General features: G+C 41.8%; 1 protein-coding gene across 1 annotated transcript in view; it reads left to right on the top strand.

Annotated features, from left to right (window-relative positions):
• dym (dymeclin) overlaps positions 1-15,216 on the top strand; it is a 45,951-nt gene extending 30,735 nt beyond the window's left edge. The window contains exons 15-17 of the mRNA XM_076087486.1: positions 4,033-4,215; positions 6,532-6,645; positions 13,778-15,216. Coding sequence (XP_075943601.1) covers positions 4,033-4,215; positions 6,532-6,645; positions 13,778-13,927 — 447 coding nt within the window. The 3' untranslated portion in view covers positions 13,928-15,216. The remainder of the gene's footprint in view (positions 1-4,032; positions 4,216-6,531; positions 6,646-13,777) is intronic.
• Positions 15,217-22,547: the final 7,331 nt, after the last annotated feature.

The raw sequence follows: 22,547 nt of genomic DNA, 5'->3' as shown, positions 1-22,547 counted from the left end.
CCCCTACCAGGCTAATCTCATTAAGTCGGGTGCCGAGCCAGAGAACAAACACACGAGGCAACCCTCACTCTCACTCTGCCTTCCTCGCCTCCTTTTGTCTCCTCTTCATCGCGCTCACTTTCTCCATCAACCCCCTCCACCCACCCACCCACCCCGACTCTCTTCTTCTGTGTTTCCATTTTTGTTGCCGTCTTCCTTCTCTTCCTCCCACTCACTTGTCTTCCATATATCTGTCCCTGCGTTCTGTCTAATTATGGCCTGCCACAGCAGAACGGAGTGGAGCAGGTCTAGCTAGGCAGTGGAGTCGAGCCCAGAGAGCCACGCAATCGCTCCTCATTATAGCCGGCTCTTCTGCCTTCCACTTGCCTCTTCAGGCCTGCCTGTTAAAGCGCCACACCGCCGTGCACCGGCCTGTGGATATTCAATGCAGTGCATTATTGCATCTGTGTGGCGAGCCTGATTCATAGTCAACGCACAACTGCATACAGTTTTTTTTACAATCATTCTAATCCCCCTGGCTACTTTCAGGGGGGATATTGTGTGTTTATGCTTATTATAAATAAAAACGAAGGCCACACAGCAAGCAAAGTTATTTATAAGATAGGGACTTGTTTCCGAAGCAGGGCACCGAAGATGGAATATAAAATGCTACCACGTGCAGTTGTGTTACGGATGGTTAGCCCAGATTGGAGGCGGAATCTCTGCTTCCAATCAGCTTGCCGTTGCAGTCCCACCGAGCTGCTGTTTCTAATCTAGTCTTCGCTGGTATTAGCAAATTATTGGTCAACACAGGTCGTCATCAGAACAAAGTTTGTCATGAAAAACAATCTTTAAGGTTAAGTCTCACTTTGGACGACTTGCAGCTCATATTGTTTTATATAAAAGTGTTTATCCATTTTATGAATGGTCTTTATTACACTTTCTACGGTTGTAAATGTGTCTCATAGCGCAGAGGAAACAAGCTTCTTTTTTTTTTAACCAAAAAGCTTTACTGATTCATGCATATACACATTAAAGATTAAACTGGCTTGCTCAGCACCTCATTCTAATGTATTTTACAGGAATTGCAATACTTCCAGGGGAATACACTTCTCTCATTTCAAGGCTGAAATGAGGCAGGATGTAACCCCAGAGGAAGCTGCTGATGAGTACTGTCTAAGGCGAGGCTTCCTGTAAAGCAAAGATGAGAATTCAGGTTTGGGGAGCAATTGGCTGAACTGGTCAATTAGTTATTTATTTATTTCACAATCCTGGCAATTAATACAATGATTCAGTCGTGTAGTTATGTTTTTTTTAATCTAGTTTTAAGTGTCACCGTCTCGTTCTGAGCTACTTTCACATCATGATCGATAGTACACCGTCTGTTTGTAGTAGCTGAAGAGCAGTGGTCTGTGTGTAAGTCGATGCCCACTCACTGCATCTGTGCTGAACTGTCCCCGTACAGACAGGTGTTACCTGTGTCATGTAGACAAATCTTTTTAATACATTTGTTTTAGATAGTCGTGTAGAAAACAAAAGTTATGAGTGGACTTCTAGTGCAACGTTGCCATCAATGCAAACGAAAGACACTTGAATGGAACAGAGCCATGTTCATGTTATTAGTAGCACCGGCTTTTTCCTCGTATGAAAACGGCCTTACTTGAGGAATTTTACAATGTTTTGTTTATTGTTCTTGCATAGATAGAATATTTGTTTTCACCTTACTTAAAGAAAACAATGACCACTTATAATCACACTTCAATGCCTTATCTGTGATTAAAATTGAATAATAACATATTACAACAATAACAAATATAATACACTCTGATCCTGTCAGTGAGTGACCAAGTATTATGATACTTGACCGTTTAAGTCATTATAAAATGCTTTTTAATGTTATTATAATTGTTATAAAGCATCATTAATATGTTTGAGTGGTTATAACTATAATTATACAGTGCTATAAGCCGATTATAACACATTCTAAGTTTGTTTATAATGCATCACAAACATAGACAGATATAGACGGAGCTACCAAAAGGTCTTCTTTGTATTTTAAGGTTAAAATGGACAAAGTGCATTCTTGCATCCAAGACATTTTTGATGTCCACAACTGGTTCAGTGACTTGAGTTTGAAGTACTCGTATTGAGTTTATTTTGACAGTATGAATACGATAAATAGACCAATATTAGCTTATTACACATATATCGATATTGGTAATAATATAGTTATATAAGTGTCCCGCTCAGTAAGAAGTAGTCTAAGGCATTCTAATGAAGAAAATGTTTGTTTGTGTAGAAAGCGGGGATTTGGTCTATATATTATCAGATTAACTCAAAAGATTACAGCTTCTCAGTGTGACGGGGACTATTCTTGCTAATCATGCAGACCCACGATCAGGGTTTGGGAATCTTTGCCATGTGTGTTACAGTGTTGGTCCTTCTGCCATCGGACTTATTTCATTAGTGCACCATCTCATTAAGCTAAGCTTGGATGTTCTTGACTCCTGCACTCTCTTAGTCTGCATTTTTGTGTTGCTGTTTACAGAGTAGATACATCTCAGGGCAAATACACTTGCTATTACTTCTTGTGAGGAAGTCATAATATTTGTTTTTGCTTTTTGGCAAATGAAAAACAGCAAGTCCATCTTGCAAACAGTGTTTGTATTTACAGAGATGAAGCAGGTTACTATTCATTCTTTTGTATTTTTAGATTGGTTTGGAAACTGGCTGCATCACCTCAGGATCTTATCTATAATATACCATCAGTACGTGATAGATTTTGCAGAGCGCCCGCAGTTGTCACACCGTGGGAAATCATACGTCGTCTCTTGAACTGTATTCTGCGATTCATTGCTGCGTTGTTTTTTTTATCTCTTTTTAAAGATTATTCATTTTCCCACGGTCTCTCTGCCATTTCCTTTCTGTGCCACAATGGACAAAGCCACGTGGGACGTTATCTCATCACGGCGTGGCGTCTGTCTATCTGTCTGTCTGTCTCTGTAGACACATTATTGTGAGAACACAATGCATGATAGAATCTCTGTTCTTAAACCGCAGGTAGTAGAGCAGATGGTCTGATTAGATTGTACCGTGATGCTTAGATTTCTACGTTAATGAGAAGGCTGATTTCCTTGGAACTACCAAAACTTCTTAGAGTAGTGATATAAGGCTCTAAGTTAACTATTTTAGGAGCTACCTTTATAGGTACTCTCCAAAGGCTAAAGGTTTCAAAGCAGGAACAAATGGACACACACGATCCCAACATCTTACAACATCTTAAGTTCTATTTGTGACTCAGCATTTATTTTGTTTGTAGTCCCTCAGTGGCGAGATGGGAGGTGGATTGTAATACCTTTGGACAGAGCCTGGTTAGCCGTTTCCACCTGTTTTCAGTCTTTGTGCTAAGCTAAGCTAACTGGCCGCTGATGGTATTTTCATATATACCCGACAGACATGAGAGTGCTATTGATTCTCTCATTTAACTCAGAAACATAAAGGTGTATTTCCCAAAACTATTCCTTTTGATGTACCTTTGAGATTTGAGCTCTCGTAACTACAACACACTCGTGCATTGAAGTTCCTGCCTTCTAAATCGTTGTGATGTGTAGTTTTCTCTGCCTGATATCTGTGTTTCTGAATGTAATTGCTTCGCATTTTGATTCGTGACAAGCCTACCTTGTGTGAAGAACTTTGTAAATAACGCATCATGACAGCCACTCAACCTTCTTCGTCTTCCTCTCGTTCCCACACCCTTCTCGTCCCATACTGTCACCTGTCACTCCCCGACAGTTGTCTTTGCCTCCAGAGGAAACCTACTGTGACATGACGTGATCTGTGGCTTTGAATGTCACCTATCTGTCCCGAACTAAGACCTCTGCTGTCAACTTTCATCCTTCTCTCCCTCCTTCTGCTATTTCTTCCACTTCTCTGTTTCCCCCCCCCCCCCCCCCCGCGGATCAATCAGGAAGCAATCATTTAAAAAACACCATTTCAATTGGAACCAGTGTAGTGGGAAACCAATTAACCTTTACATCCTCCCTCTACCCCCAGGCCCAGGACCTGAATGTGATCGAGGAGGTGATCCGCATGATGCTGGAAATCATCAACTCTTGCTTGTGCAGCTCCCTACACCACAACCCGAACCTGGTGTACGCACTGCTCTACAAGAGGGAGCTCTTTGAGCAGTTCAGGACGCACCCGTCCTTCCAGGACATCATGCAGAACCTGGACACGGTCAGTCAAAGTGTTTTTAGTTTTTTCTTCCCCTCACTCGAATATCAGAAGTAAGAAGCATGAGCCAGGGAGCGCTTTACCTCATAGCTGAGCCGTGGTAATTATTCCACAGATCAAGGTTGTACAGATTTCCCCTGAATGTCCTCTCAGTCTGCAGGGAAAGTTTAAAAAAAAAGCCAGGCAGCGCTGGAACATATGCGAACTGCATCGTTAACGCGGTATGCAGTCGGACTGTACGTCACGCTGAGCCCTGTGAGCTTAAGCTGTATTGATGAATTAATCAGTCTCCTTGTGTCGAGAGGCTGTGTGTCAAATATTCATCGAGTGTTGGGGGAGGAAGAAACAGCGTGAGAGAAAGCTGTCATTCACAACTCTATTTGTCATATAGAGGAGGAGAGGAAGCTTTGCTGCGTATGAGCATGTATGTATGTATGTATGTATGTGTGTGTGTGGGGGGGATGGGGGATGCTGCATCCATAGCCATGGGTTTTGGTGTTATCCATGAGTATGAGGGAAGCATGCTATCTAGAATCCCTCAGTTAAGCCAGTATCCCTACGGCAATTCTCCGAAGCCTTCCCTGTGCTTGCAAATCCGTGTGTGTGAGCATGAGATTCAGGATGAGGGGCTGCTTTTTTTTTTCTCCTCCAAATTAACCCCATGTGGGAGGCCTTCAGAGCTAATGACGAGATTAGTATTAGATACACACACACACACACACACACACACAGTGCTCTGGTGTGTTTAAATTGCCTGTAGATGCGTTTTTCACCGTTGGTTAGACAAATAAGAGCATTAAAAAGAATCAGTAATACCTAGAGTTTTTTTCAATGATCAAATATCCAACATTTCTCTGGGGGAAGAAGCTAGCACAGCAGTGGAAACACAAAATACTGTTTCCTTGATGTCTTCTTTGGGCTTAAACCCAGAAGGCATCGGATAATTTGAGCTCCAGTGAAGCGCTCATTTTAAGTGGGATGAAACACGCTCAAACCCTATAGTGAATGTGTAATGTGAAATACTGCCTGTATGTGTGTGCTTTCTTAGCTTGGAGCCTACAGGCATATTAGCCGAGCATGTGTTCGTAGCATGTTGAACTTGGTTTAGATGTATTTCCCTCTCTAAAAGCAGACGTCATGCAGTGTTACAGCCATTGCTTCAACCTTTATCCACTTATTTGCAATGATTCTTAATCAGTATTGTCATATAATTGCCATAAAAATAATACTATACGCAGCTCTCTATCTCCGCGTAGTATCGACACAGCTTAGTGGCGACGCTCGGATACGCCTTGATGGCTGTTGATGCAAAAAGCAGCTAAATGTACGTCGTCTCAAATCTTTAGTCAACATGTAACGTTAACAACATACCACGTTAGAACATTCACCAGCGTGGCTGTTTACAGAGCGAGGCCCGCGACGTGTAGCACGAGGCCACTTTGTTCTAACTTGGATCTCCATATTGCACCCGGTGTCATCATGTAGGGTGTGGCTGCTGCAGCATCAATGTGACAGCTCCAAACAGCGGGATTAGAGGAGTCAAAGAGCTTCATGACGGAACTGGGAGTTCATATCAAACCTTCAGAGATCAAGAGGCCATGAGATCCTGTGTTGTTTTCTTTTGGGCTGTACCAACTGTCACTTGTTTCATTCAAGCTTCTATTGAAGTTTTTGAATGAAGCTTCAAATGTCTGTAATCATATTTTATGACTTCATCGTCCAAAAAAACCAACAAATCCTCAATTTGAATGAAGTGATTTCTTTCATGAATATAACTCGTCAGTGTGTGCCACACAAACAGTTTTATGACGGCTGTGAAAATGTTGTCTTTAAAAGAAAATGTTGTCTTTAAAATGTTGTCTTTAAAAGGCTAAATACCAATAAATATGGAGTAGAATATGGAGTAGAATATTTTGTTGGCTGGAATCATATCCACATTTGACATCATCAATCTTTGTTCAATAAATGAGGTACTTTAGTTTTGTTTTGATTTTAGGCGTCCCTGTAGACAAAAGCAAGTGTTTTCCGAGTTACTGTAATTTACTGTTCTTTAATATCTTTTTTTAACATATGTGCCAATACATACGCATTAATACCAGTTTATCCATGAGCCCAGTATTTCGTGATAAACCGAAGTGTGGTTTAAGTTGGTTTACATTTCTAGGTTTAGGTTAAACAAACATGAGAAGTTGATTACGGAGCTTCAGAGGTGCTGATTGGCAGGATTTAGACAGGAAGCCCGTCAGGCAAATGTTTTTTTTTTTGGCAAATTTAGTTTCTGTATTGTGATTGGCCCTTTCCTCCCGTGTGACCTTGTAGGTGATCGGCTTCTTCAGTCAGCGTCTGGAGCAGGCTGGAAGTGACCTGTCAGTCGAGAGGGTTCAGGAAGTCATCATGAAAGGAGCCCAGGCCCTGCCCACAGACAGACTGAGGGTAAATCTCACACACACACACACACACACACACACGGATACACAGCAGGGGGTTGGATGTAATGGGCGAGGAACAATGAAATATGAGAGTGGCTGAAGAAAAAAAAGAAGTGGGACATATTGGTCATCAAGGTGCATGTGTAGAGGGTGCAATGTGTTGTCACGGGCTGGCAGATATGGTTGATTTGGTGCATGGGGAGGTGAGGGAAAGGAGAATTAGTTTGTCTGGACAGGTGAGAGAGGGAGAGGTATGGGTTAGGTATATGGACTGAGGCGAAGGAAAGATGGAAAGAGCCATTGGGACGTGAGACAAAAGGCTAAATCCCAATTCTCATTAGCATTAATGCCCATCTTCATTCCATCTTCGCTGGCCTGCTGCATGCGAACATGTAATGGCGTTTCAAGGAGATGGGATGGGGGGCTAGGGGGCACTTTGTCATGTGCACATAAGATTGGGGGAGGAAGGGGGGGTGGGGGGGAATATAAATCTGCCACCGCGCCTCGTTACCCAACACTCCCTACACTCCTGGCGGGTTCGCTAACCCCCGCCCTTCCCAGCGCTCCTCCATTAATCAGTGAGGAAATATGTAACCGGCGGTCTCCTCACCAGCACAGAAGCTCTTAATTGCGTGTTTCATCATGTGTTTCATGTTCTGTACTCGGCGGCTGGCTGCAAGGCATTTGTCTCGCTCGCCGTTGTGCAAGAGGGATGGCGCATGGCCACGAGACCGTGTGCCATCTCTCCCGGCTCCGCTCTCATTCTCGGCGCCTTAATGTAACGATCGACCGAAGCGCCGTGTTATTCCGCATGGAGCCATGTGGATAACCCTGCCATGTCCTTCAGGGGGCTGCACCTGTAGCACACACTCATGCAGTCAGCTGTGTGTGTGTGTGTGTGTCTGGGTTGTAACTGTGTGTGTCTTTGTTTCTGTGTTGGTGACTCTCACATTGACTCCAGCTCCACAGCGTGACATGAAGCGAAGTGTATATCTGGGCAAAGTCTCCTCGGGGAGAAGGCCCCCCCCCCCCCCCGCTTTATGGTACCATCGCTCAAACAAACAGCTGTCTCTCCGCCTCTCGCTTCCTCTCATCTTATGAGCTCATTGCGCTGTACAACTCCAAACGCAGAAAATCCATATATTGGATTAATCTTGTGTGGAATCATCGATAAACTGGTAATTACTCTGTAAAGGCACTTACAATGACTATTGGTGTCTCAGTCAGCTGTGTGTGTGTGTGTGTGTGTGTGTGTGTGTGTGTGCGCGCGCGCGTGTGTGTGTGTGCGCGCGCGTGTGTGTGTGTGCATGGAGAGGGCTGACAAGAAAGAGAAGAGAGGATGTTACTTCATCTCAAATTGAGTCTGAGCACGTTATTCAGTTGTTTGTAGTTCATTCGTGAAGTTATTCTATAATGTGGTCACTTTCACATGTAATAGCAGCTCAGTGCATTTTAAGGAATGCTTTATAAACACAAATGGTGTTGATCTTTTTAATTAACCGATGCCGTGTTTACACCGCTCTGCTCGACTCTCGCTCACGTTTAGCATCAGTTGTTTTTTCTCTTGTCTTGATTTGAAGTGGAAAACTAAAAAAGAGCGAGTTGAGTAGAGCCGTACCATGCGGTGGCATACGACGACGTCTATATATTTTTAAAAATCAGTTTTTGTGCTGTATTATACATCAACAATTAAAATGGGGGCTCACACAGAAAGAGACAACTAAACGTTGCCTTAACTTAGCTGCCACACAGTTGTGACTGGGCAGCTACGGAGAGTTTCCTCCTGATCTCTGTGATAACCTAAACTGTGTTTTAATACAGCCAAATTCACAATGTTGTTTACATCTTTTTGTGTTTCTGCTCATAATTCCTACCTGTTAACCAGCAAGCGGCTGTGCTGCCGTGAGGAAATCACACCGTGTGCTCGGCTGTATTGACACTTAAAATGATCAATCGCTAAGAAAGTTAGAGGTGACAAAAAAAGTCCTTCTGCGACATGGCCCTCGGCCATGACTGGGGAGCTGACGTCATTGTTCTGCAAAAGCACTGTTTCCCCAGTTCACGTATAATTACCAAGTCAGCATTTTAAGATTTATACACTCTGGAGACAGTTTTTGGGCGAGAGAAACATTTTAGTCTGAAGAGAAGGCTGAACTTTCATTTAGAAAATGAACTGCCTTCACTTGGACGGACTCGTAACATTTGTCAATGGGGGGGACATTTATGGGTCTCGACCAAATTACTTAACCTTCAGTTGTCTGATAAAAGAGTCAAAACGATGCAGAAAGGCCAAGAAGGCTCTTCATCAGATGATGGCTGTAATGACCAGTTTTGTTATGTGTCAATATAAAGACAAGGAACAAGAGATTTCGGTTTTAAGCACAACCTGAAAGTACTAGTGTGGACATTTTCTTCTTCATCCACCTTCGTGTGGACATCACGCAAATGTGGTGCCTTTTAAATCCATTCGTTAGGAGGAACTGACAGTTTGTTAAGTAAATAATTTAGTTGTTTTGTGTGAGGGGAACGTTGTAGACACAAGACCACAACAGAAAGACTGTTTGCATAAAGGATTTTAAGGCACTCGACGCAAAGACGTAGACATGTAAATTAGGTCTCATCTGAAAGAAAGGGTTAGAAAAAGGTTGTCAATGCCCCGGGGACGACCCTCAGCGCCTCGTCACTCAACCGTCTCCCTCTCATTTGTGTATGCGTGTGTTGTTTCAGGGTGTGTGTGTGTGTGTGTGTGTGTGTGTGTGTGAGGCTCTCACGGGCAGTGCCTGTGGAATGTGTTGTTTAGCCTGACCAGCTGAAATCAGCCTTATTGAGCAGCGATAGCCAACAGACTCTCTGGCTCCTCAGAACGGGCCGGAGGGGGTGGGAGGGGCTTACCAGCTGTTGCTCGGTACCTGGGCCTTTTGTAGGTCTGATGGCCACTCTTCAGATAACTTCAATACTTGAACATGATTTCAAATTGTGAGTCGTTGCATTAACAATTAACCAAATAAAGAGACAAAATGTATGAAGCATAGGGCAGTTACTATTTTGTATCCAAACTAATCAATCGGTTTGTCTCTAAAATGTAAATAATTAACTTGACTTTCGTCTACAGCCATGCTAGCAGCTTTGTTAGGCTACACTTTGGCACAGCAGTGCTTTGAGCTAAATGCTAATGTCGGCATGCTAACATGCTCACAATGATAATGCAATCATGCGGAGTTGCAATGATTTTAGAATTAACATTTTCTGATAAGCATTAAACACAAATTATACCTGAAGCTGAAGTGAATGTCTTTAGTCTGCAGCTGTTTGGTCATAAAGCTAAGTTTTGGAAACATTTGGACCCGGTGATGACACGAGAGGAAAAGTCAGAGAATCACCAAAGTCATCACGCTTCATCGTGAGAGTGACAATCCATGCAACAGTTATCGAGAAACTATAAATGTCAACCTAAAGGAAATCCATCCAATAGTGTGTAGAGCAACCACTCAGAACCCATAGAAACACCATTTACGTTCATTCAAAGCAGAGAAAAGCAACATATCCTCAGATTTGTGAAGCTGAAACCTGCTGAATTATTATATTTCAGGGACCATTTCAATATCAAGTGTAAGTGTGGGCAGAAAATTAGGACGGAGGACTTTTAACAAACCTATCTGAAAATATTAGGGTGGATTTTCTTATTTTTCTTTCGTTTGAACCATGGCCTGAAATCACTATTGCTAGTATTTTTCATTTTCAGTGCTTGTGTATGTACCTGCATCTTTGTGTGTGTTTGTGTGCGAGTTCATATTTGCTCCCTAGCCGCATTCTTCTCTGTCTGACTGAGCTCTGACAGCACAGCAGCGTGCAGAGGCGGGAATGGAACACAGAGTCCTGAGTGAAGATATGAGGCCGGCCAGCCAGTCAGTCTGTGTTCAGGGGCGAGGGCCCGACCCGCCAGGACCCATAACTAACTGATATGAGCCCGGGCCAAGTGGGTCCAGACAGCTGCCAGACTGAGAACACAACAGAGGAGGGGAGGAGGGAAAGGAGGCGACAGAAGAACCAGAGGAGATGTGTTTTAGAGAGGAAGCCCACAGTATGGACAGAATATGGGACAGAGAAAAGATTAAGGATGGTCTGATGGATGCTCAGGGTTTTCCCAGAATAATCAGGGACATTTATGGAACAATAAATATAGAAATCGGTGGAAGAATGCTGGCCATTGTGATACAAGGATTTCTTTCCTCTTTTTGTGCTCAGTATCTAGAGAAAATGGTCAGATTCATACACATACATACATAATAGTGCGGTCTATTCTTTACCTCTTTGTTATCCTCGTTCTTAGCTGTTGTGGATTTCTGTTTATATTCCTTGGATGTGTTCACGTACTTTGCCATTAAAGCTGATTCCGATGTGCAAGGAGGGATTTTATGTTCCTGCCATTTAGGTTCATATTTTCAGCGTTTCTTTATCTCCCAATAATAACCTTTCCATGACACAATAAACCAGAGAGGCCTGTGAGAAGAACAAGAGAGAATGTTGGCCAGTGCAGGGGTTCAAAAAAAAGAAAAAGAACCGCTCTGCCTTTGTTGTCGATGTTAGGCCAATTACACCTCTATTCACAAAGCATTCAGATAGTGGCTGAGAAAAGACCGTTTGTGTGCTTATAGTCCAGCTGTGATTGGTTTCGCTTGTTCCGGTAAACCGTGAATGCTGCATTCAGAGGTCGTGATGAAGTGCGTCTCATATTCGGTTGCAATCCAGTCGTAAATCGAGAGAACATGTAAATTTAAATATTGTTCTTTTAATGTCCGACAATGTGCAGCGTTGTATCGCCACAGTGGGCTTCATGTCTGTCTACAAATGTGTTTTAATGTGAACTCCCACTTAAAAACATTAAATGACGGTTGCTGCTTCCACCCCATGTTTTCCATATGGATGATCTACTTGGCTATCGGAGCGCTTTTTCCATATATTTGCAAATTAATGAGGGAAACGATTGATTCCTTAATGCTCATAGAAACGATGTTAATACCACACGCATGTTTGGCGACACGGCAGTGTTTGTTGATTAATGCTTTAATTATCGTAATGACACAATTAGCATAACTAGTTATGTTTGATTCATCAAGATGATTATGGCGGGACGTTAATCAGCTAAACCGCCTCCTGTTTTAGCTTGTTTGTGCATACGAGTCAACAAAGCTGCTAAATTAAGACAAAGTAGTTTCCATCGTAAAAAATTCAAACCCCATGCTGCGCTACGTCGTCTGCGCCAGCAAGTAAAAGTGAGCCTGGCTCGAGTAGCTCTCCACATCATATGAACATTTGATGAGTTTGTAAGCTTGCCTACGCGACCGTCACCTACACACAAATACCAGCCAGATAATACAGCTCCTGCATTGTGTCTCGCCATCACAATGGCAGTGGTGTGTGTGTGTGTGTGTGTGTGTGTGGTCTGGCCTCAGCAGCCTGGCATATGGCCTGTGACCCCCGCAGCCCCTCCGTCTGTGTCATTATGATACCGATAGTGTGGCTGTGAATGGAGCCAGCCAGGACTCAATAGACCGGACTGGGACCATCGCATAAAGGCCCTCAGCGTCTGTCTTTCAGCGCAGACTGATTACTGGCTGCGTGTGTGTGGATATACATGCGTGTGTAGACAGGAGGATATAATGAGCTACCTCCTTGTATTATTGATGTTCTTCTTTTTGCTTGCCTACCTGCTGTTGAGTGGGTTTATGTTAGCTTCAAGTAAAAAAAAAAATAAAAGAACATCCAGTATTTCTTGTGCTGACACTTCGAAGAGGAACGGCGCATCTTGTAATGCAAAGACCGTCGAGTATAACTGTATCAATCGTTAACTCACATTTTTGCTTCAAATGTGAGGATTTTCGGCTTCGCTCTGTTTTATATTTTTGGAAACTGACGGTGTTCAGGTTTTGGACTGTTTGTGGAATCAAGACATTTGAAAAAGTAGCATTTGACTGTCGGAAATGGTAATGGCCATTTTTCAGAATATTCTTATTCAGCCATTGTAGAGGCAACATAAGTGATTTACCAATGAATTGCTTTGTCCCAAGATATTTCATTTATTATCATAGACAAAGAAAACCTGCAAGTCCAACCACTTTGAGAAGCTGCAATTCGTTTGGTAATTTTTGCTTAAAATATGAAAATGATTAATTGATTATCAAAATAGTAAATTTCCTGTCAATTAACTAATTAGTTTCAGCTCTGAAAATCACATACAACATGAGCATGCACAAGATAGTACACTCCACATCCACACGTGTGTGTTGTCTCTGTTTTCCTGGGGGATTAGCTCCAGACATAATCAACACTGAGGCCCTACAGTATGAACTTGATAACCTCTCCCGGTCCAGCTCACTGAGTGTTTCGTCCGTTGATGAGCCGTGTCATGACAGGCTGAAGCTTGAAGGCCTGAGTGGCTATCGCCAAGTAATCGGGTTACTCAGCACTTCTCCACCAGTCTAAACAATAAGGTCACGATGGCTGACGGACCGCTCGGTAAAGCTACACCCCTATGTTTGGTTTCAGTTTATTAGATTGCCTTTTGTTTTTGTTTTTTATATATTTACTTGTTTTGTATTGAGGTCCGTTCTCTCATTTGTCTCCGGCTAGTTTCTGAGCGACAGTCGGTGCGTAACCGTCCATATCCAGTTGCCCGCCGGGGTCTTGAGCCGTCCCTTTAAGAGATTGGTGGTCTGACCACGTTAATACCTGTCCTGTCCCGCAGGCAGCTGTAAACAATTTTACCTCACAGACAGATGGAATTACATCTGCCAGCGAGCTACTGTACGTGATGAAGAGTAATTACCGTGAGGCCTAAACAGGTTAACCTACCTGTGTAGCAGCGGAGATGTCGCCGTGTTGGTCGCAAGTACACATTCCTGGTAGATGATTTACGTGAACGGGCTGATTTTACCGTTTACCCGGCAATCATTGCAACAGAGGACAAGATCTTTGTCCCGATGTAGAGCCACCTTTTCCAGAATGGTTTTACCCCATTTTGCATATTCAAATTTCAAATCTTTTTCTGTTACTGAACAACATACAGAAGTATCTCGGTTGTGCATCATCCCACCAACCTTTCTTAGCATCTATCGCTTCTCTTTTTGTGTGAATAGAAGTTTCCGGAGCTCAAGTTTAAGTACGTGGAGGAAGACCAGCCGGAGGATTTCTTCATCCCCTACGTCTGGTCCCTGGTCTTCAACTCTGGAGTCGGCCTCCACTGGAGCCCGCATGGCATCGAGCTGTTCAGCATGGACTCTGGCTGAAACACCTGCTGCAGCAAGACTTGTGTGCGTCTTCATCCCCGTTCAGTATAGGAAAAAAAAATAAGGACTGACGGCATGTGTGTTTGGGTGGGTGTGTGTGTGTGCGCATTGCCCTTTATAGTATGTGCACGCTGCTTTGAAAGTGCCTCGACCTTGTACAGACTGGTGTTTCTTTTTATGCACAGCCTCTTTTCTCTTCTTATATCATAAAAGATCCTCCTCTTCAACACCGTGAGGCTTCATCTGTACTGGTGAACAGTTCACTCGGTAGCGCCCACTTCCATGCGGTCCTGTAGGGATTACCGATTTAACACCTGAGCAGCTTCACCTGGTTCCACAGCACATGGCGAGTTACATGTCTGCTGTAAAATGTTCTGTTATTGTGAGGAGCTCAGGACACCGGCGATGGATAATCCTGTTTTATTTCTTTTTTTCTTCTTGCTTACAAACAGTAGGTCAATTAAAACACATGTACTAAGTGTTACACTGCTCTGGTTAATTTACTGCTGCTCTGAATGCTAAGAAATAGTATCGACTTCATATTCAAGACATACAACATAGATTAATGAATAACTTATGATGTTGAGTTTTAAGTATCTCATAAAGTACCGTTTTGTTTTGACCAACATCGTTCTCTGGATACAATTGGTTTTATAAAATATTTGTGTTTGTGAAATAAGATTTTAAAAAGGGTCAGAGGAAAGAGAGAGCCAACAGGAAGTTTGTTTGTAACATGCATGGATTTTAGATTTCAGTCCACCTCCAATAACCCACATTGAATTACACTATAATTAATGCTTAAGTTCAATCCCTGGATGATATTAGCAGCCCACATCGCTTTTCTTCATGTGATTTAATTTGTACTTCCATCTTGTTTGTTTGACTGTTCCGCCTTTTGTCGTTTCCTTTTTCCTCCTGATGCGAACAAGGCCAGTACTCGCACTAGGACAAGTCATCTCCCCTTGTCTTGTTGTGCATAATAACGGTGGGTTTGACTCTTTGATTTGTCACTTTATTTGCATGTTTAAGTAGAGACTTTGTATTAAATTATTTATTTTCATGTATATTTTTTTTTTTCTACATATTCATCCCTCCCAAAATGTAAACGGTAGTTGTACTAAAATGACGACTACTATGAAAGAAAACCGATGGTACTATCCTTTGAATCTTCCCAGGGTAAAAACTGGCTTTATATTATTACATATAATATGACAACAGTTGTCATTTTGTGGCGAACATTACTTTGGAAATAGGAGTTTAAATAAAAATATGAAATCAAAGCAACCAAAGTGTCGTGTGGTTATTAAGCGAAGTGAACTGAACCATTCAGGGAACAGTATGGACCTACAGGGGGAATATATTCCATATCAAATCGAAATTATACACATTTTTGCATTGACACGGATTGTGTATCAATCTTCTCATCTTACGTGTTGTGTTTTTCCCAAAATGTTGCGCTAGTCCTTTAAAACTATGCAATGTCTTTTTATGACTCTTATAAAAGTTGCAAGCAGATCAACCAGTGTGATTTTCCCATCACAGATGTTTTTCTTTTGAAAAGGTTTTAGAGGCCCCGAAGAGCAAAAACAGATTTATTTTTCTTACGGAAAAATTGGAGAATAGTCAGTGTTTGGCAGAAATAGTGTTTTTTCTGTCATACCTCATTAATCATTGTGCAGCCCAAAAATGTATCTTGCAACCGCCTGGTTGGGAACCACAACTGTAGACCGTTTTGATAAATTGTAGGTCTGTGAGATATTGACGTGTTGACTATTTACTCTGGAACATCAACTAGAATAGTGTGTCCTTGGCTCATTTCAGCTAAAGTGCTTTTTCTAAAGGTTATATATTGTATTGTATAGAACAGAAATATATATATATTCTATATATATATTCATACTTATTGCCGCCTGTGTACCATCTTGGTTCCCCTGTCAGTTAAACACTGTTAGCTCTGTCAGCACTGTTGCTGCTCTTGGCACTTTTTTGCGCCGTTAGCTGCGAGCCACCGCCTCAGCTGTCTCCATGTAAAGTGCCGTGTGAAGGCAAAAGACATGCTCTGAATTTCAAATTTAGCACCTTTAACTCTGCAGAGCAAACTACACAAAAGATAAATCTGCCTAAAAAAAAATCAAGCTGTCACATGCTGTTTATATCCGCATCACAGATGACGGTAAACGTTAGCACGGCATGTGTCTCTCATGGCTCATTGTTGCCCGTTGTGGTCATAGATGCAGAGGCAGCAGAAACAGTGGCATGAAACCACTTTTGGGGGGGGGGGGGAGTTTACTGCACAATGGCACCCACTGTCGCCGGAGCTCCCACTTCCCAAGAGAATTTCATGCCTTTCGTCTCTATTGTATTGATTTTCATGCCTGAAATTCTCTCATTCTCAAGGACAATATAATGGAAGCAATTTGATGCAAAGAATGTCCCATTTTCAGCCCGGGTGTTGTCGGTAGGTTACAGTTAGGCTGCACGCTCGAGGACAAATTATCCAGACTCTTTCTCTCTCTGCACCGACGCTCACCTGCTTCCAGCTCTATTATTGCCGTGCCAGATGGTTGAGGGGAGGTTTTCACAAAGGGACATGGCCCTCCTTGTTCCATCATGGCGGAGGGGTCACCTTACCATGGGCTCCCATTTCAGGTGACAGCAGGAAGATGGATGGGGCAGGGGATTCTGGGATGGGTAGTTAATTTTTTTTTTAACAGGCTGGTACCGTTTCCTCAAGGTCTAGGTGTGGTTGTGTTGCAGTGTACCAGCGTAGCGTGGCTCCAGATGCCGAGGTCATACCCAGATCAGCGTCAATTGAATGATATGAAAAACTAGAGCACTGGAGACCAGATTGCTGAAGTGGCTCTGTACTAGCTACTGGTAGCCCCTAGTGACACGGAACCAATTAATTTGACGGATTACCACAGTAACGATGGAAGGTCGTTAGGCTCAAAGGTTTTAGGATTAGGTCACAGGAAGGAGGACGCTCGTTCACAGCATGAGAACAACGCAGAGAGTTAGATGTAAATACAAAAATAAACACAGATAACACCAACTGTCATTCTTTCCAAATCCTCAGTGGAATGAAAACAGTTTCAATGGGCTGGACCGTCAATGGAAATACACAAAGAGATATAAAGAAGAGACAGACAGGGTGTATAGTGCACGTGATGTCTGAAAGATAGCAGCGAACCGAAGTTTAGTCATCACAGGTTACACAAAGTGAACAATATCTGGTCACCACACGCCGTAGGAAAGGCTTTAAAAGTCACATAGCTCTACTGTAGCGTTTCTCATCTATATTTTACACTATTTTTCTATTTTTGAGTTGTTGAGTTACTTTGCTCAAATTCTTTCTAGGTCACCGGTCGTTGACCTTTTAACATGAAGCTGCTTAACACATCACAAGACAGGAGCAGACCTAGGATAGAAGGTAAGAGGTGATTTTTTTTAATGTCTTTTTTATATGTTTATAATGTCGGTCTGTTGGTCAGCCTGTCCACCACTTTGATCAACTATTGGACAAATTGACATTAAATTGTGTGCTGACATCCGTGTCTCCCAGAGGAGGAATCCTACAGACTTTGGTGACCTGCTGACTTTACATATCGCACCACCAGCAGGTCTTTCACTTGTGGAAATCAACACCTTCTTGATGGATTGTTGGCACAACCTTTTTCTGTACAGACATTCATGGTTCCAAGAGGATGTACTCTCATGCTTTTGCTGAGCCCCTGTCACTTCCTTTGGCACAATCATTAAGTTGAGGTTTTGAGTGATATATCCCAAACACTTTTATATTGATTATGCATGTCTCCATTAGGATGATCTTTAATAACGTTGGTGATACTCTTTCATATAGTGCTAGCATTAAAACTTTATTTGTCAAATATCTGCCATCTACTATTGACTTTCCCATCAGCCCCAGTTTTCCTTTTTGTCGAGTGCATGTGGAAATTTTTGGAAAAAGGTTCATCCTCTGGGGAATATGAATGTGCTCATTTCATCTCATGGCAATCTACCAAGTGTGTTGATGTTTTTTAGACGAAGATATTTGGGCATGATGGTGAAGCCAGGGGAACAAGAGGTCACCAAAAACATCCAGACCACATATAAGATATACTTCAACATTACGTTTGAGACATCTTGCTCCATCCATTTAGCCCCGGCACTCTTATATATGTAGACCAATTACACGCGAGCAGATCTTCAAAATTATTTCACACTAATGGCCTATAAAGAGAACTGGGTCACCGAGGCCTCTGGCTCCTTTGATACAATGTCACAAATTGAATCCCTGAACAAAAACCATATTAAAGGAGAGTGAATGTAGAATGACCTGTTCTTTACAGCGTCCTCCACTGGGTGAAGCTTTTATCAAACAGCAGCTTACGAACATGAATCCCATTTTGAAAAGATGTTTTCATGAAACTCTTTCAATGAGAGAAAACTTTGCAAACAAAACAAGAGATCACCGACTTCTTTGGGATCAAAAGAACTGAGATTACCTTTGATCCCAATGAAGTTGATGATCAAAGTTCAGTGGTTATACATAACCAGCCTATTATACAAGTTCTGTACTATGTGTCCACATTGATAACCCTGTAAACTTGGAATATTCATGTTGAATCAGGTAATCAGTGTAATCACGAATGGAGTAATTGCTACTTACCGGAGTGCTGAGGTTGGGTGACAAATAATTCAACGTAGACTTTTTGTTTCAAATGGAGCACAAACAGCAGTCTCCTGGGTGCAGGACCGGTTTTTGTTTGACCCTCTGTCCTGCCCTGTGTGGGGGTTTTGTGGTCTTTATACTTCCTGGTTCAAGATTGCATACACATTTATTTTGTGGTACATCTAAAAACAGCGCATTCATTTTTCGCAGATATAGCTAAGAACGCTGTATGAGAACAGCCTGTTGTATTACCTGTTTTGTATTTTCTGTACTCTTTAATGTTGCTTGTGCTTGTGGAGTCAAAGTATATATCTGTCTATCCGGGTAAAGAAATGTTCTTGTTCTTCTAGTTTTGGTCTGTAAGGATAGCAGCAAAGGGCCTGAATCCTCTGATATATCTAAGGTTGGTATATTCACTTCAATGCACTTTATAATTGCTAGTGATGGCTTTCTACATATTAATTTTTAACAAGTACGTAAATGTATGATCAGGTTATGTGGGGTGTAAAAAAAACATTGATTCATCATAATGCATCAGAGTTTGATCCATTTGAAAAGTTTGGATCGATAAAAAGCGATTAATATTGTGTTACGGTGTTTCTTTTTATTGATTGACTGCTGTCTGCAGTCTGTGATGTGTTTCTGGTTCAGTTTCCATCTTTCACCTCACAGAACTACAAACGGAGCTGCTGTTGCTTGATGTTTTGAACTGGAAGGTTTATTAATAAATGTGTTAATTTGCATTCAACATTTTGCTAAGAGTAGTTTTTTGATTATGCTTTGCTATTTGGATAAGTTAATCCTACAAGTAACGGACATTAGCCTTTAACAAATATTTAAAACTTTCCTTTCTAGAAAGCAGTAACATCTTATATTTGCAGTATATGTCCTTCAGCTTATAAATATGTTTTATTTTCCTCCAGTTTTTATACTATACATATGATTTGCATACTACATTTTACTGCTGTTTTGTTTAAAAGCTAAAACAATTAGCTGGAAATTAATCGGCAACTATTTTCATGATTGATTTATTGCTAAAGTCATTTTTCAACATAACATTCCTGATTTCCGACATCTCAGTTGTGAGTATTTTCTCTTGCATCTGCCAAAAATAATTTGATGACATGCCCTCAGGCTTTTGGAGATTGCACAGGGCGTTTTGAAACTATTTTCTGACATTTAATAGACCAAACGATTAATCGATGATAATCTTTTGCCCTACATGCTTTCCTTTGAATGCCCTCGCCTGCTGTTCAGATAATGTCTGTGACTTGAACCTAGAGTATCTATCTTTTGCTGCACCCTGAGGTGCAACATAATTGACCAATATGTTCTTGAGCTTTTCTGTTCACATTGTAATGTTTCACTTTGTGGTTGTTGTTTTTTTGGTTCGACAGCATGTTTGAGGACAGGACATCACCTTTCCCTTTCTCTGTCATTGTGGTGGAACCACAGCTGGAGTCATTAATAGATTATTTTCAGCACAATATATTTAGAACAGAAGCACATCCAGATTGTTATAATGTGTTTAATTATGCAGTGACATCCACCAATGTATGCGTTCTGACATGATATCAGATGTGAAAGTGGTGAAAAAATTAATTCTCCGCTATCTTTTTAATTAAACTTGCTTTTTTTATTGTTATCGAAGCAACGAAGAGCTCCCTGTGTGCCATATTCAGCCTATTCTGATCACTGTGGTTCAGTCAGAGTAAGCCTCTTTAATTGCATATGCATGACCCCTTGTCTGGAGGCAGTCACTGTGTCAATAAATTATAGTAAAGGCCAAGACTGCTATCTAGAATATGAATCGTCATTCTGCCGCTATAAGGCTGTTTTTCCACTTTGCACGGCCTCTTGTGAATCAGCTCTGTGGGCTTCATGGTAGAATATAGTTGGGGGCAATTACATATATCATGCTGGAATTCAAAATGTTAAAATTCATAGAAAATGAATTATCTCACAAACCTTGTGTTGTTATTAATTGGGGAAAAAGTCCCAGTAACACATCGTGTAATATTTAAGTAATTGTATACAGAGATAACAATGTATACTAATGCAGTTTTGTAAATATTCTGGAAAAATAAATTGAGAAACAGTTTATGGACAAAACAACCAGACAAGAATGCCCTTTTTTATACATAATCCAGCAAATTTAATGTTTGTCAAGTCAAGGAACTTCATCACATTGAGGCAAAAATCATATAAAAAAAGCCAATTAGGCCGTGAAGCTGTGCTGCTCGTTGATTTGCAACATTGCCCATAATGTCTCACTACAACCAGAGATATTAAATGGAGATATATATATATATATATATATATATATATATATATATATATATACTGTGATAAAACCTGTATGACAAAATCTGTGACCATTGACTATTTATATAATCTGACAGTATACATAATCATGTGGTCTACCTTTGAGGGACTGCATGTAAAATATTAGTATGGCAGCACAGGTCAGTTCTGTCGCTGCATCATAGTTTTAATCATGGGCACAATTAGATGTTCTATTTAGAACAGTTTAAATTGGGTTCCATGATTAAGTAAGTAATACCAAATTAGCAATGTTATATGTCACATGTTCACAACATGTTCACATGTTTCGTGGAAGGTGGTGACACTTGATGTCCAGCCCCCTCACCACCCTTATAAGTTTCATACAATCCCTAATAAATAAGGGGTTCACAATCCTTTTAGGTTAAAGACCCATAGTTTAAGAAACAGAACACTATATAATTAGCCCATGCAGCTGAATTCACCATTTTGTTAATTTTGTATTTGTTTGAGGTGGGGTTTAAAATATGTAAAGACAAGGGCTGTGGCGCAAACATGGTGATGCAAAATGTTCAAGAGAACTCCGTCCTGCACCTATATTCAGGCCACTTTGCAGACAGACTCCTCCAGCCAGACTGAAATGGAAAACGGTTAGACAAAATTGGCTACTTCCTGGAGTCTGGAGAATAGTCACACACACACACACACACACACACACACACACACACGTACACAATCAAAGGGAAGGGCCGGGAAATGTAGAGAGAGAGAGAGAGAGGAGGGGACAATGTGCGTCTGCAGTCACTTCCACAATCCCTCTGACAGACCTTTTCCCCTGACTGATTGCTTCCAGACTACCTTAAAAAGCGGCGCATGCAGTCCTCTGAACCGTTTGGGCCCTTGCGCTGCGCTCTTGCGGTGCCAGTGGGGGATCCTGGGACAATGTGGGGATGAGCAGTTGACTACCCCCATCCACGTACACACACACACACACACACACACACACACACACACATCCGACCCTGTACATCTCATCATTATCAGCCATCCACCCCCTCTGCCCTGCAGCGACACTGGCTCACTGACACATTTACATACTGCTGCCTGCACCTCCTCCCCTGGACTACTGTCTGTCTAGGGAACTCAATTAGGCTCCGGAGGAGACACACGCATACGCATTAGAAAAAAAGGCATTCATGTTAATGCAGCTCAGACTGAGGGCCTCCTGAAGTGCATGTGGTCCTCTGCAGCCACACATGTCGTGGGTCTCGTCTGCTGTTTAAAATTTGATTATTTCAACAGAGTTTGATGTGTTTATACAGTTCTGGTTAATGGTTCATAAAATGCAATATGCACCATTGCCAATACGTTTAATAGGAGAAAAGTGTAGCCATTTATCTAATCAGTACCATTCTATTATAGTTTTATAGGCTACAACTATACAAACAAAACTAAACTGCCACGCTGTTTGGTAGTGAAGCCTGTGTCTTTGTCTCTCACACTGAGCTGCATTAACAGTGAATTGATCAAATCAATTCATTGCGCCTGTCACAATAAATGTGGATTTAGCTGATAGACGGTATAAAGTGGGCAGATCCTACTGCAGGCGCGGAAGGAAATTGATCCTCAGTCGATTGAGCGTTTTACCGGATAAATAAAGAAGGC

This window comes from Anarhichas minor, unplaced genomic scaffold, assembly GCF_050575085.1.
Source record: "Anarhichas minor isolate MPS153535 unplaced genomic scaffold, ASM5057508v1 ptg000002l, whole genome shotgun sequence".
Lineage (NCBI taxonomy): Eukaryota > Metazoa > Chordata > Actinopteri > Perciformes > Anarhichadidae > Anarhichas > Anarhichas minor.
This window is presented reverse-complemented; position numbering and strand designations above follow the sequence as displayed.